Genomic DNA, 17,322 nt, shown 5'->3' with positions numbered 1-17,322 from the left:
TGTTTTACAACTCGTTTGCCGTGTTCGTTCTCAATCTGCCATCGGATTTTCCCAATCAACTACATATTTTTCAAAAATCGCCATCTAACTTTCGTACGAAAACACAGGTCTGCTATAGTGGCTGCTATTGTTTAGAAGTTAAAAACTGACTGTTTTAATTCTCATATCTTCAACCATAACACAAATTAATATATTACTTACCATTAAGTCAAGAGAAACTTCCTCTTTCTTGAATTTCTAGATGTATATTTTTCTTTTGTGATTCCAAAGGTATTTAGCCATCATAGTAGTATTCCACCTGTCTTGATAACGTTGCTCCATTAATTTGTTGATACGTTAATGAAACCTCTCCCCCTGGTCTTCGCTGTAATCCCAAATTATAGAGAAAATAGTCTAAGTGTAGGTATGTGAAGAAAATAAAGTTTTACATTCATAAGAGAATCTAGGTTTTAAAAACTTCTTAGCAAGCCATTTACTTATTCCCCTAATTGGGATTTTGTTGGTTCCCAAGAAACCCCTTAACAACTGATTTAAAGCTCCTCCATGCATTTTTTTTTAGTATTTACGAATTTTTCAAAGTCAGTGTTGATCGTTAGTTGGCGAATTTGAGGACCCACAAAAATTCTAACTTTTATTTTCTCAGTAGTTATCTTAGGAAACTTCTTACCCAAATACTGAAAGACGGTTTATGCTGATTCAACGCTTTTACGAATTGTTTCATTAAACTTAATTTAATATGTATAGGTGGAAGCAGACAAAATACTAAGGAAGATATTTGGACCAACCCAATGCAGCGATAGTTCGTGGAGAATTAAAATGAACCACGAGCTGGATGAACTAATGCAGAGCGCAGATATTGTCAGATTTGTAAAGTCACAAAGACCAAACTGGCTTGGTCACCTAGAAAGAATGCCAGATAATCGAGCTGTAAAAGTAGTCCAGAGATGGAAGCCGAAATGAAACAGAACAAGAGGAAGACCCCGTAAAAGATAGATAGACGACGTAGAGAGGGATCTTAAAACCATGAACATCAGGCAGTGGCGAAGGAAAGTATCCGACAGGGCAGAATGGAAGAACATTGTTAAGCAGGCCAAGACTCACAAAGGGTTGTAGCGCCATCAGAAGAAGAAGAAGAAGAGGTGAAAGCAGAACATGTTTGGGACTTAATAATGGACTGTTTATGGATTCTTTGAGTCTGGTGTCAACTGGGTTCTTGTTTTCCAAGATTTTTATGCATAGCTAGTGGTCCTATCTCTGCTATCCCATTTACAAAAAAAAAAACAAGAGAATTTAGTAAATCCAATTTGCAAACATATTGGAATGAGCTATTGGAAGTAAAGCAAATGTTTTCATTATGTAAAAGGACAGTTTTCAAACTAGCTTTTGATTAATCTATGAAGAATCTCCATTCAGTAGGTTTATAGTCACTTCCAAAATATTCCATCACTAATTTAAAGGTATTACAGAAAACTATTGCATCTCTTTCTTGAAAGTATGGAGCAAATTCTCGTTCACGATAACGATATCAAGAAAAAGTCATACTCATCCCAAGGAGACTTTTTGATTTGAATCTCGATCCAAGGACTTCTGCAGTATCCTTTGAGTGATTTAAATCTCTAACTAAATCATTTAATTTTCTTGAGTAAAAGTTTAGGTGAGCGATCTTCATCAAGTTCATAGGACTCATTGCTAACATAAACAATTTTTTCATTGTCACTACTTTCACAGTCACAGACTAACATATTTTAGAACAGTAAAAGGAGCAGGAACAGGTATAGTGTCGCTATGAGCTAATGGTCTAAGACTCTAAGGTAACTTAGAATAAACGATAGATTTACAAAAGTGTTTGTTTTGTGTACTAATGGCGGTAGTATTTCTAGAAGAAATTTGGATATTGTGCTGCAAGAAGAAACCATGCTGCTGCAAATTGACGTGAGGTGTATATTGACTTTGTGTATTTTTCGAACTCCGTATAGGTGTGGTGTCCTACTGTATTCGGGTGTTATTGTTTTTTTTTGTAGTCTGTCAAGTGCACTTTAAATTTAGGTAATTTTCTGTATAATTTGTTCCTCAAGGATTTGGTTGGTCCTTTTGTAGTTTTATGTATGCTCCATTTGTGACTAGTTCTTGAATTTTCTTCTGGTACTGAATTTTACGTTCTCCATGATTACGATTGCATTAACCTCGATTTCTGGTAAGATTTTGATTAACTCATCTTCTTTTAACGATTTGATAGCTTTAGGTTTTTCTTTACTTATACTTGCTTTCGATTATTTGCTTTTTTGTGTTTACTTGTTGACAGACTTTTTCAACAGCGCTAATTATATCCAGTTTTGGTACTTATGTGACTAATAGAAGAAGACTTTGGATTAGCTATGTGCCCTTGGTTGTGTTCATTATTAGCAGATCTATTCAGGAAAGAATTAAGGTGAAATATTATATACAAATATGACCAAAAACCGATAGTATAGTGGAGATGTAGATGATGTGTTCTCCATATGGGCTTATCGACTAAAAGCACAGAACACATTTCTGATAGACAGACATTAACAAGGATCAATCAAATTTACCATGGAAAAGAAAACCAATAACTCATCATTTCTGGATGAGATAATCACAAAGGGAGGATAAAAGATATGTAACTAAAGTGTACAGAAAATCAACCCACAACAACAGATGTTTAAATATTATCATTCAAACCACAACAAGTATTAAGAAGGGAATCATAAAATCACTATATGATACAGCCTTAAATACCTGCTTCAACGAAAATGCATTCCAGGAAGAAAAAAACCTACTAACAAAGATTTTTAGGCTAGTACTTAACAAGATTACTAGTTCTCCATTCTTCTGGCATTTTACTGTGTTTAATAATTTTGTTAATAAATGTTGTTAATTGTTCTGCCATTGCTGCTTCACCATATTTCAGTAATTCGTTTGGTATTCCGTCTTTCATTCGGTTTTTCGGACTTACTGTGTATTTATATTAACTTTTTTATTTGTATTAATTTTTTATGTTTCTTTTTGTCATTTGTTCTTCCTCTGCATAGAGCTTTTTTGAAAAGTTAATCCATGTATACTTTTCTATGTGTTCTGAGTCTATTATTTCCTTCATTTTCGGTCTTTGACCTCTTATAAAGCGCTATATTTCCTTAAGCAGACCATAAAAATTATTTTCCATTTCTTTTATGTGTGTGGCATGCGTTTTATTTCTTATTGTCTGTAAGTCGAGAAAAACACATAAGCATAGTGGAAGAAAGCCGTGTGGTCAAAATAGCAAGAGATAAATCACCAATCGGTAGAAGTATCGGACGACCGCGCAAAAGATAAAGTGACAACTTTCCATAGAGGTATCAATCCGCCAATGAACAAGCAGAGTTGCTTATAACGAGAAAGAAGAAGACGAAGAAGAAGAACGAAGATTTTAACAAAAATCATAAATTATAAACGACAATGTGTAAAATATCCATTGTCATTTATAAACAAGGAATTCCATACGATTCAAGAAAGCAAGCAAACAGCAAAACATCAAAAACGATCCAGATATACTCACAAAAAAGAATTTGATTAGAACAATAATACCATAATGACTTAAATAAATTAAAAAAGATAGGAAATAATTACATCACAACATTTAAAATAATTCACACACCGAGATCTATTCTTTTCAAAACCAAACTCAAGAACACACAGGGAAATCATAGAACTGCTTTTATAAAATACCACGCGAATGCAACAATCTTTATCTGAGAAAAACTTATTTCAGAAGAATTCACTTCTTGTATATACCATCTTATATAGGCATCGGGAATAAACAAGCAGCTATTAATGCGCGTGACGCATCACCAATCAAGCATCAAAAACCGAGTGTCGGAGTGTCGGTAGCGATTTAAATGTTTGTTTCAAATATTAAGTGTTAAATGCGTGTAATCGGAATTGGAAGGATTCCAACTTAGAAACGTTAAAAGTGACATCTTTTCGTAGAAGTCCACTGCCAGAAGGAGAAAACCACAAGTAATTACACGTCTACGACTTGGACACTGTAGATATACTCATGCCCATCTCTTCTCAAATAACGAACCTCCAAAATACAAAACTTGCAATGCAGTGAACAGTATACAGCACTTCCTGATCATCATCATCATCTAGCCCCATTTTCACATCCATTGTTGGATATAGGCCTCCTCCAAATATCTCCAGTTCTCTCTATCGCTAGCTGCTGCAATCCAGTTTGTTTCTATTCTCCTTAGGTCGTCGGTCCATCGGGTTGGTGGTCTGCCTCGACTTCGCTTGTCGGCTCTTGGTCTCCACTCCAATAATCTCTTCGTCCATCTTCCGTCTTCAATTCTAGCAAAATGTCCAGCCCACCTCCACTTTCGTTTATTGATTCGGCACTTCCTGATAGACTGTACTAAATATGTAATTCAAAGACATTCTTACAATTTTCCAAATAACCTGAAAGTATTGTTTGATGAAAATTTTGTTTTGGGACATTTTATTAGGTTATGTATGGTTAATGTATGAACATAATACATAAAATTTATTGTTACAAATGTCGCAGAAATGTCTCTAATAACCTTCGAGTGGATGAAACTTTATTCTTTAAATATAAAAAAATAACTCACATTAAAAATATCAAAAAAAATGTGTTATTTTTCGATGTTCATATTTTGAAAAGTGAGCAAGTCTTATCTTAAGATGTGAATAACGTTTTTATACAATAATTATTAACTATCGTACATATATACGTCGCGTCGGTAGTTGACAGGTGCATACTTGTGTAGAAATGTTAATTAAAAATAATTTCATATGCATCTACTTAATATACAGAATAGGTAATAATGCTATTCGTTTTATATCGTTCGTTCTTCCTAGTTGGTATATAATAAACTAATTATTTTTTTAATTAAAAGTGAAATAGGTATACTATTCTGTCTTGTTTGCTTTTGGAATTATTAAACCATTTTAAATAAACAATACAATTTTATTGTAATTATATTCCAGCCTCTACAAAATAAATATCTTTCTTCTATGTCCATCAGCCAGCCTCTAAAAGTGAAATAGGTATACTATTCTGTCTTGTTTGCTTTTGGAATTATTAAACCATTTTAAATAAACAACACAATTTTATTGTAATTATATTTCAGCCTCTACAAAATAAATATCTTTCTTCTATGTCCATCAGCCAGCCTCTGACTTTCACAGCTGAACATTCTCTCCTCTTGATTCAAACTCCATCTATCATGTACCGCTCTCATCCAAAATATAGTAATTTTCTTTAAGTCGGTAGTCCAATATATGGTAGTCACCCAACACTTACTTTATCCACCAGTCGCTATGTGTCCTGCCCACACCCATTTTAGTCTGCCTTCACTCTCGATGTTACCTTAGTTACTTTTCTTATATTTTTGTTTTTAACATTGTCATTCCGATTTATTTCCAGCATGGATTGTTCCATTCTCCTGTATGTCAGTATCGACTTAGTCGCTTAAACTTGCGGGAAGTAGTTATCCTCCCTGGGCCCAAACATTTGTTGCCAATCAAAATAATGTTACAACTTGGGATTAATAATCATAAAAGATCAAAAATAAAAAATAACCCTTTTGGTTGTTTTGAAAAATTGTATTATCACTAGTGATACTTGGGGTCTGGACTGACAATAAAAAAAATTAATTTCACTTATCATTTTTATTGATTAAATTTAGTAAAACAATTTCTATTGACACTACAACATAAAAAAACCTTGCACCGAGCACATTTGACAAACCCAGGTTGTGGCATCCAGGATACCTGCATTTTGATCTTGATTATTTTTTGTTTGTGGGTCCACTTCTGTTCTTGGAGTTCTGATCTTGAATACGTTTTTTGGGAGTTTCTGCAGCTAAACAATCTTTCTTGTATTGTAGCCAAAAATCAATAAAGGCGTAAATACATCGTATTGTCCATTTATTTGTTCTACTGCTCATAAGGTACTTTGACATAATTCTATCCAGCAAATCTACTCCACCCATGCTTTCATTGTAGTGCGTAATCACTGCTGGACGATTTATTTCTATGTATTTTTTATCTTTTACTGACCAGCCCCTACACAATCCCAAGGGTTCAGTTTTAAATGCTGATGAAGCTATATATATTGGTTTGGAATCAAACCATTTTGTAACAGCTATTTTGTTGTCTTTGATAACGAGCATATCGTGAAAGCCTCTTCCTGATTTTCTTAGATCTTTATCTGTCTTAAATGTCACATCAGTTTTTGGTATTGTATTTTTCATTAGTGTTCCTGTTACATTAAGCTTCTGTGAATGTAATGCATCATTCAATGTTTTTGACGTAAAATATCTGTTAACAAAAATAGATACTACTACTGGCAGAGTATCTGTAAGTTGTAAAACAACCCTTCCCCCGATATCGAGCCGTTCTGGTGTAAGTACCAAACTGGATTCAATAATCTGGCTTTACCTTTATACATGTGAAAATCAAGTGGAATGCCGCCCCGTAGTCGTCATGACAAAATTCTCAATCCTACAGGGTTAGGTTTTCCTTGCATAAACTGTCTCATTAATACTTTTTCATGAAGGGGAATCGTTTGTTCATCGATTGACACTGTTTCAGTTCTTTTATTATTCAGACAAGCTCTTTGAATTTAATTCAACAATGGTCTTACTTTCCAGAATCTATCATTTTCTTTAGTCTCCTTGGTTACAGAATCACCGTCAACAATTTTGAGTCGGGTTCGAATGGCAAAAAAAACGATTTCTTGATATGTTGTCTGAAACTATTGGTACCCTGGTATCCATTTGGCAAAACATTCGGATTCGTGGTAAATTATAAATACCAATATAGGTACAAGCAGCATGCAATAATCGTTTTTAGTTCTACTGCCAGAAGAAAGTCTCCATCGTCTCCAAAGATTTTCCAGTTTTTTTACTTCCTTCGTATTTGTGTACAACGCCATGGATTTAAAAAAATTGTTGTCGATGTATTTATTGAAGTAGTCAATAGGTCTTGGAATATTTTCGAGATTCAAGGGATCTTGCACAGAGGGTTGATATAGGGCAAATTGTGATGTAAAATGTGTTCTCTTCCATTCTTTCCTGTCTTTTTTAGGAATAGAATTTGCCGTGTTACTGTCCTTTAAAAGCTGGGTTGCCAAGAGCCTGTCATCATCCGAATTGTCGCCTGATATGTCACTGATTTCAGCGTGATTTTCAGTCCTTTCTTCCTCACTTTCAATAATTATTTCATTCTCATCCAGATTTCTAGGTTCATCCTATTCAGCTCCATCATCATCACTGTCATGAAAACGAGAAAGATCCAAATCAGAGTCATCTAAATTCACATGACCTGTGATTTCCTGAAGTTTAGTTGCAGTCAGCGGTCCTAAAAATAACAAAAATGTTTTAAAATACACTAACGTTTAGGACCCAAGGTATTATCAATGATACCTTGTCTTTAGGGCCAAAGAACTATTGTACCTATCATCAATTTATTACAATTTCAATTTAGTACCTTTTTTTAACACTAAAATGCACTGATCATACACAGAAACATGCTAAATATTATGTACTTACTTTTATTATTGATGATTTTTTTATCGTCTGCCATGACGCATTTACTTACTCACAACAAAAGTCTGACTAACTCAGTTCAATCAAGAAGTATGTCAAGACGCAATTTTCTACGCATATTAGATACTTAAAACTGGTGATACTTACGGGCAGAATAACTGAGTTTGCCGTCGAATGCGAAAAATAATTTGTTGAACCGTAGTATCATATATGATACCTGGGGTCCGAGGAGATTATATAAGAGTTGTATTTGTTCAATATCTCGGCTACTTTAAACTCTTCGACTAAATAGTACGGACATAAATTGTTACAATTACGATTTTCTACAATTTCTTCTTTGTCAATTTTTTCGTGCGGTCGATATTTTCATAATTAAGGGAGAAAAAGTGACTAAGTATAATTATTGAATTATCTCGTTTATTATTAACTTAACGATATAAATGTACATAATCAAAATCATCATCATCATCATCCAACCTCAGAAGTCCACTGCTGAACATAGGCCTCTTCCTCATGTTTCCAACCCCGTCTATCTTGCGCCGCTATCATCCAGTTTTTATTGAGTCTTCTTAAATCGTCAGTCCATCTTGTAGGTGGTCGACCGACGCTTCTCTTGTCTTCCCTTGGTCTCCATTCCAATAACCTCTTTGTCCATCGCCCATCTGTCATTCTGGCTATGTGTCCTACCCATCTCCATTTTAGTCTCCATTTTATAATAGTCTACATAATCAAAATGAAGAGAATTATATTTTATAAAATTCTGATTTCTTTGACTTTTTGTGCTACTAGCTTATCTACATGACAAAGCCTATGACAAACCTAATGAGACATAAGCAATTAACGAACCCTAGACACTAACGTCGTCAGCAGCAGGCCGTAAACAGGAATGAACCTAAGACCTTAAATATTGATTTAACAAAAAAAATTTAAACAGATCAAAATTGTATAACCATTTTTTTCATGTACAATTATATCTTAAAGTTAATAATAAACGACATAATTCAATAAGCATGCTTCCTCCCTACCTTACCTTACCTACCTATTTTCTCCCCTAAAACTCCTTCTAAAAACTTATAAAAAAAAATGGCGGAGATATTGAGCAAAAACGATTCTCCTCTAAAATTAAGATGACCCCCCCCCCTAAAGGTTACAATAATAAAAATTGGCTAACTATGGAACACTATTGAACTGCTACAAAAAAATTCGGTGTAAAATTCCTACGAAAACACAACTCTACCTCCCGTACTATTAAAGGTGGTAAATGATATCAAGAGACAAAACAATAAAATAAAGTTATTTATTATCTTTAATTGGACTTGCCCAATTAAAGTTAAAAACACGTTTGTTTGTTTAGTGTGTATTTTGAGAACGATTTCCGAAGTGGAAATCGAAATGTCACAATTTGATATATTTTCCACTGAAATTGTAATTAGTTCTCATTAAATATAATAAATAATAATAAAATGCCACAAGAGAATAGCTTCAGAATAATAATAAAATAAGGCAAACACAAGTTAGACAGCACGTCTAATGTATGACTCACACAGGTCGTGAGATCAGAGAAAATGTAATATATCTAATGTAGACGAACTGTGATGTCACTCAAACAGTAGTAGTATGGTAGCTTGGAATCAACAACTAATTTATGAGAATCTGAGATATATAGAAATGAATAGGATTAATCCTTCAGAACAAGAAATCTTTTTTTTTCTGTTTTACTTTATGATACTGAACTTGATACTAGAGAGTTTTCTTATTATCATATTAATCCAGTTAAGTTCCATAAAATTTACATTACTTCTCCCCATGTAACTTCTTTTTTGTTGCTCTTGTGGTTTTGCTCTTACATCGTTCTAAGTCTCCCTAGGTCTCATTCTCTTCCTTTTTCCTTATTCTTTTGTTTCCTGTATCTTTATATTGACCTTTAGATGACCCCAACTTAACTGCCATTTCTCAACATTCTTTGCCATCGACTTTATTTTTATTTCATCTTGTACAACATTGTTTCTTACATAACCTCTTCTAGTTACTTCATATCCCCTTTGTAATATCTTCGTCGCCCGAATCTCAGTTTAATATTGCTTACTTAGTACCCAGTGCTCACACCAATATGTAAGAATTGGTCTTTATATAGCCTTAAAAAAATTTATTTTAGTTTGTTCCGTTATTTGTTTCTTGTTGATGATTGTTCTTTCTATTGCCTGGTATAATTTATTCACTGTATCTACCTCTACTTCTGGTCTGTCAGTTTTATTTATCTCTACTTCTGGTCTGTCAGTTTCTTTAATTGTCACTCCTAAGTACTGAAACGTTTTCACTTATTTGTTCAATCTGGGCTTGTATATCCACTCTGTCTTTTTCTATGACCATCACTTTCAATTTCTCCTGGTTTATGTTTATGCCCAATATATTTAAAGCCTTGTTACATATTTTTAAACTTCTTTGGGTTTCTTCTTCTGTCGATGCTAGTATTGCTACATCATCTGCAAAAACGCAATCTGATATCTCTCTTTTTTGATACTCTATACTTAGTGGGTTAGTTTTTGTTGTTGTTTCTTTTATGATGGCATCCATAAACGTTATACATAATAAAAGACTTAAATCTCTCTTACACCCTCTGTCGTTATGAACTCTTCTGATATTATATTTTTACTTACGTAAGATTTTTGTTTTCTTTTGTATAATAATTGGATAAATTTTATCGTTTTATCTAGTGTATATCTACTTTTTAGATTTTCTCATATATTTGACCTTGGTACTTTATCAACATTTTCATGTCTAGAAAAGCTATGTATGTCTTTTGTCCTCTCGATAGCCTTCTGGTGATTATCTCATTGATGGTAAAAATACGATCCTACGTACATCTACCTGATCTAAAACCACTTTGGGATTTCTCTAGTGTTCTATTAGGTATACGTCCCAATTTCTGTTATAATATTTGTGCGTATATTTTCGCAATTGCACTGAGAAATTTATTGGAATTCTTATTATCGCTCTTCTTCAGTATATGTAAAATTCAACCTATTTCCCAATATGTAGCTACTTGTTCTTTTTTCCATGCTATATTAAGTTATTCAGTACTTTTGTTTTTCACTCATCTCTTTAATCATTTCCGCCGTAATTGTATTACATCCAGGTCATTTTTAATTATTTATTAGTTTTATTAGGTTTCTTGTTGCATCTATTAGGTAACCTACTTCCACCTAAACAACACTCTGCCATCAAGAACCCTTAACGTTTACTTTGATAGCACACGACTCAACCACAATAAACATCCAAAATATCTAGGCGTGGCCTTGGACACAACGTTAAGCTTTAGAGAACATTTAAGTACAGTTGCCGAGAAGCTAAAAACCAGAAGTAACATCATTCAGAAGCTCTGAGGCACAACATGGGGGGCACCGGCATCCATACTCAGGTCTTCAGGCTTAGCTCTTATTTATTCCGTAGCTAAATACTGTGTGCCAATATGGATTAACAGTGCTCACGTTCAAAAGATAGATGTCCAGCTAAATAACACAATTAGAATAATCGCTGGAGTAATCAAATCTACACCAACACATTGGCTACCAGTGCTGAGCGACATTCGAGCGAAAAGTCGACTGCGCTCTAGAAAATCTCCAATACAAACTGCAGAATCAGCCGCAGCCACAGGGTTTAACATGATCACCAAATGGATCCATGAATGGTCCAAATACAGCCATACCTTGCATCACAGAGACACCTCCTGGATTTTACCTACCACGTAAGACCTGGTGCACACTTAACCGCATGCAACAGATATGTTGTACAAAAGGGGCAAGCTACCATCACCCTCATGCAGCTGCGGCAAGGTCCAATCTATCAAGCACACAATGGAGGAGTGCCACCAGCGAGCCTACGAGGGCAGTTCACAAGACTTCCTGTTTGCGACGATAGAGTCGATTAACTATATAAACAACCTCGACGTTTGCCTATAAACTGGGCATGATTTCAGTATTTTTATATCGAGTCAATTTTAACGTTTATTGTAATGTTTATTGTAATATTGTAGATGTGTCGAAATGCCATACGCTCAATAAATCTATAATGTTGATATAAGGTTGAATGCTCAGAATAAGGATATCTGCCTTTTATTTGATCAAAATATATAATGGTTTTTGTTTCATTTTTAGTGTACTGCATTCCTCCTTGTTAACTGGTAACCTTTGTAGTACAATGCTGTTTCTCATATCTCTAGTTTATATATTTTCGAATCTTTCATTTATTAAATTAATTTCATCCTTTAGTATCTGGTTTTATTTTTTTTTTATTTTACTCTATTAAACTATTTCTAAAGTAAAGAGAATGAATAGAGGTCATAGTCAGTTATCTAAATTTTTACAATTTTTAACAATATAATTCACGTACAAATTACGCAATTGTGACAGCATTTAAAAATTATAAAACGACGTCGTTTTCCATTCACTTCTATTTTTTTAGTATATGTGTAATACTTTAAAACAATAAACTTATTTCACACACTTAAAAATAATTCTAGTTCATGAACCTCTTTATGTTTTATTTGTTTTGTACCACCCTGTAGTTTAATGTATTTACATGTGCCTTCTACCTTTTGCAGCCAGTTGGCTTCGTGACTTTCAACACCAGGGCCGGAGCGGAAGCAGCCAAACAAGACTTGCAGGTGGGTCTTTCTTATTTATTAATTCCGTTGTATATACCAGGTGATTTAAAAACATTACCACAAATATTTCATTTGAATAATTTCAGTGCACACGATAATGTAACGTATTTCCAAATTTAATCATGCTTTATACTTCCATATATCAGAGTTATGAATAAATTTAAATGAATAGGGTTTTTCACATTTAAATTGATACTAAAAGTTAGAATTAATAGAATCTTATTACGCATTTTTAATAGGTATAATGTTAAAATATGAGCAACTTTTAAAGAACTTTAAGAAACCTACGGTGCAGAATTATATACACAGTTTTGAAAAAAAAAAATTAACAATTTCAGCTTTAGTAGGTCAAGTTATTATTATTTTATCATAAAAATTAAATTTCTAGAATTACCGCGATTTATAAACTATAAACTATATAGAATTCCTATATAGTTTATAGTTTTATTCAAGTATAGAATTCCTTGTTAAAATATAAGGAGCAGCTAGAATATCCATCATGATATAAATCAGAGAAATTATTCCGTCGTAATATAGTATACCGTCGTATGCTATAGTAGGATCGTTTTAGCCTGTCGCATAAGTAATAAAAGTGTCTGTTCAGATTTGCCTCAGGTAGTCATCGGTTCTCAAATTAAAAATGTACGGTTTTCTTAATTTGATAATACGACATTAGGAATTTTTTAAATAAAATATCTTTGTATTATGTTTTATAATAATTGAATATCATAATGTAAATTGATAAACATTGAGTATGAAATATACAGGGTCATTCACGCAACATGTTGGTTAAAAGTTTTCAAAGTTCTGGTCTTCACTTTTTTCTGCAAACTTGGAATAATGGGTTATGCAAAGCATTCTTCATTTTTTAAATATTTGCATTCTTCTAGCACTTCCGGTTGTACCGGAAGTCGCCATTAAGTTTCTTATTTTAAATAGAAACTGTGCTTTTTGTATGGGAGATTTCCGCCATTGTTCCTCATTGACTCGGTTTAGTGCATCTTGCCAGAGTTTTAAAACGCTGGCTTCGTAGGTGGTCTTACATACATGTTTATCATAGTAGTTTTTAGTGATGCCCCACACCAATTCTCGTTCGTGTTCTATATTTTTCTCCGACAGCCACTTTCTTAAGTCTTCTTTTTTCCAGCTGCTTGTGGGAAACTTTTCCTCCTCTCTGGTGTGATACGAAGCATTGTCTAAGACTATTAATGACGGATTTTCCAGATTTTTTAATAATTTTTCCTCAAACCAATGTTCAAAAATATCGGCGTCCATATTTCCGTGGTAATCATCAGTTTTTTTGTCGAAGAAAATATAAGACTAGCATTGGGTATAAAACCTTCCATATTTCCTGCATGCAATATAATATATCTGTTGCCATTACTCGCACTAGTACTCGAATAGCATTTGGTAGAATCATCTTGCCAGGATGATTTGGTATTATTTCCTTTCGCAAAACTCCATGTTTCGTCAAGAAACACAAATTGTCTGGCAAATTCGGAATTCTTGTTTTTTAAATAGTTTCTTATAAATTTCCACCTTTTTCCAACAACATTGGACAGCTCACACAACACTTTACGATTATTGGTTCTTTTGTATCTAAAACCCATAGCTTTTAATAATCTGGTCAAACCCATATCACAAAGTTCTCTGTCCTTTATTTTTTGAATAAGTGTCTTTCTTGTAACATGTTCTTTTGCTTTGTACATGTCATAAATGATATTTCTGATTGAGCTTTTTATACCTTGCGGCAAGTCGAGGGTTTCCGGATGCAAACGAATCCTTTTATTTTCCTTATTTAATTCCTCCTCACTCATTTTGCGAACTCTTTGCAAGGTCCGTTCTGAAATTCCACAAGCTGCACTTGTCCTTTTTTGAACAGTACTGATGTAATTGGTCCCATGTTGATTTTTTCTAAAGTAAAATAATTTTCCACTTTCAACACAATTCGACGCTCACTCGGAGATAAAAACTTATATTTAGGTGTTCTATCGTTTTCTTGTACGGTATCTATTGTCACTATTGAAAACCGGCGATTGTTGAATACTAATAGCAAGATTTTTCGGAGCTCTCTGAATATATACACGAGGGGGCGGGGACTCGGTGGCAGGGCGCGTCGGTCATTGGGCGATGAGTCCGGTCAATGGAGAGTCTCGACTCCGCAGACTGTTTACTATTTTTGCAAATATAACAACTAAAATTATCCAGTTATGCGACCGCAAGGAATGGATGCACTCCTCGAGACAATTTTATTTGAAATAAAATTATAAAAGTTTTTTCAATAAATTATCATCACAAATCATTCAATTTGCGTTTTTTCACGATTTATAAAAAAATTGTTTTGGTAGCGCTGATTTATCCTCAAGTATTACAGCCGACCAGTAGGAGGTTCGGTACCACAAAGCAGGTAGAAAAGGGAAAGCAAACAGAGACTTCACTATAATATGATCGATATTCAGACAGATCAATCATATGATATCGTTACAGATGTTCGTCAAAGGAGGCAATTAAATAATCAGATCTTCTATATCTTTGTTTGAAATAGTACTGCACACTCTTTATTAACGTTTTTACAGCGTATTATAAGCCACTACCAAAATATAATTACAAAAATAAACAAATAATAACTGGCCTGTCTATCACTCTTCTTACATATGAGACAAAAGTCTTTACAAGTGCTATTACAAATGTTAAAAGTTAAGTATAAGTATTAAGTGTAAGTGTTAGATAACAGTTATTTCGCTTTATTTCTAATACGTACATTTTTTTAATTCAAAAAATTTATTTTTAAAATGTTTTTTATGTTAAAATGCTGACATTTCAAATATAGAGTTTATTTATGATTGCGGTTTATTCTCATTGATATGCCTAATAGAAGTAATTAATTAAATGAAGGTATATAAGACATACAATTAAAGCTGGAAATGGTTTATCTAAAAAGATTTCGTGTTTATATGTATTTAATGCTAAATATATTATTAATAATAAATTAAAAATATTCGGATAAATGTTTTGTATAAGAATAGTGCATAGTTTCACTAATAATTGGTCGAAATTATTTCGCTATTACAAACATTTAATATTTAGGTTCAATTTTATTCAACGTGTTATTTGGACTAAAATGTTTTTAAATCACCTTGGAATAAATATTATTTGGTTAGGCTAATTTCGTACATTTTTATATATTATAAATACTATACTGGTTAAACTTACAACTTTATACTAGTACAACCAACATAACACTAAACCCTCACACCTTTATATGTATAACTCCCCTATACACAAATTTAAAACAGAGGAAAGCTTTTTAACCGTTTATTCAATTAATAAATTAATATACTTTCTATCAATCTTTTTAATCAAGATCTCTATCCCATGATGATTTTGGGGATTTGTTTCCTATATTTTGAATATTATATGTATTCAAGTATTATTATATTCTTAACGGAAATAATGTAAAATGTCAAAACTACCATAAAGTAACACAATATTTAAACGAGAAGCAAAATTAATTTATGTAAAAAATTTAACGTATTTGGGATTGCTTTAAAAAATTTAACAATCGTGGGCAGATATGAAGAATGAATATGTAAGGGAGGCTACACCATAATCGGTAGAATATGCTGAGAATGATGATGATATATATATATATATATATATATATATATATATATATATATATATATATATATATATATATATATATATATATATATTCTTCTTCTTCCTCTTTATAAGCAATTCTGCTTCTTCATTGGCGGATTAATACCTCTATGGAAGGCTGTCACTCCACCTTTTGTGCGGTCGTCTGATACTTCTTCTGCCGATTGGTGACTTATCTCTTGCTATTTTGACGACACGGGTCTCTCCAATTTCGCTTATTTGGTTATTCCAACATTTTTTTCTAATGTTTTCACTTCTCTTTCGATCTATCAGCGTAGTTCCTGTAATTCTTCTCAGTACTCTCATATCTGTCGTTTTTAGTAGTCGTTGTGTTATGGCTGTGCCGGGTCTTGTTTCTGAGGCATATGTCATTATCGGTCTTACACTGGCTTTATAAATTCTTGATTTCATGTCAGTGTTAATGTGTCTATTTCGCCATACAGTGTTATTAAGGCATCCTGCCAGTGTATTTGCTTTTTTGCTTTTTGTACTTGATTTCTCACTTCGGCCAAATAGAGACTTAAATCGACATAGTTGCATACGTTACAATAATGTGACGTCTGAATTACAAGATTTTACTAGGTGAGAGGTATGTCAATTGGCAGATATCGGTGCTATTTGTTTTTTAAGTCTTGTAATTTCATTCCTTAATTTATTATTATATTGATGGTGCATCACGAGACGGTACATTATCAAGATCAATACCATCGACAATACATTACACTATAATAAAAAAAATACTTTTATCAAAAGTGAATAATGTAAGATTTTTAAACTTAACGGACGTAGGAGTATAGGGTCATCACATTAAAACTAAAAATTAATTTAGAATGTAATACACTCGAGAATGTTATTGCTTTCTGCACATATTATGACCTCTATATAACATATGAAGACATTAAAAAGAGAGTATGGATATATACGTTCAATTTATTTAGAACCCGCTGGTTTCTCCCCGCCGCCTTGAGTATGTATATTACTACTATATTGCTTAATACTTAATGATTTTTATTTAATATTTATTTATTATTTACAAGTTGCGGAACTCCAACAACTGTAATATCTACAGAAAAAAAACACAACTTAGGAGGACGAATTTCGGAACCTATACAGTATCTATGCCAAAAACGAATATTAGAATAGATTGCTGACAACCAAATATTACGAAGGCGATAACATTAAAGAAAACTGGAAAAATCTTAGAAATAATCTAAAATGAGCAGCGATAGAAGCCCTTGGAGATAGGAAAACTCTGAAAAACCCATCAGGACCCTTTTTCCAATATAGAAATAAATAATCCTATATAAGTTGGCGGTGAGATAAAATAGGGAGATTTTTATACCAGATAGAAAGAAAACAACTTAAAATAATACGCTTTGTAACTGATGCGATATTAATGTTCAAAGTGCAGACGAGGTAAAACTAAAG

At 33.0% G+C, this 17,322-nt stretch overlaps 1 protein-coding gene across 1 annotated transcript in view; it reads left to right on the top strand.

Annotated features, from left to right (window-relative positions):
* Positions 1-17,322, top strand: part of LOC140441274 (protein couch potato-like) — a 335,845-nt gene that overhangs the window by 145,514 nt on the left and 173,009 nt on the right. The window contains exon 4 of the mRNA XM_072531890.1: positions 12,169-12,231. Within this exon, the coding sequence (XP_072387991.1) occupies positions 12,169-12,231 (63 nt within the window). The remainder of the gene's footprint in view (positions 1-12,168; positions 12,232-17,322) is intronic.

The sequence above is a fragment of the Diabrotica undecimpunctata genome, chromosome 5, assembly GCF_040954645.1.
Source record: "Diabrotica undecimpunctata isolate CICGRU chromosome 5, icDiaUnde3, whole genome shotgun sequence".
Lineage (NCBI taxonomy): Eukaryota > Metazoa > Arthropoda > Insecta > Coleoptera > Chrysomelidae > Diabrotica > Diabrotica undecimpunctata.
The sequence above is the reverse complement of the archived record's forward strand: the minus strand, read 5'-3'. Positions and strand labels throughout refer to the sequence as shown.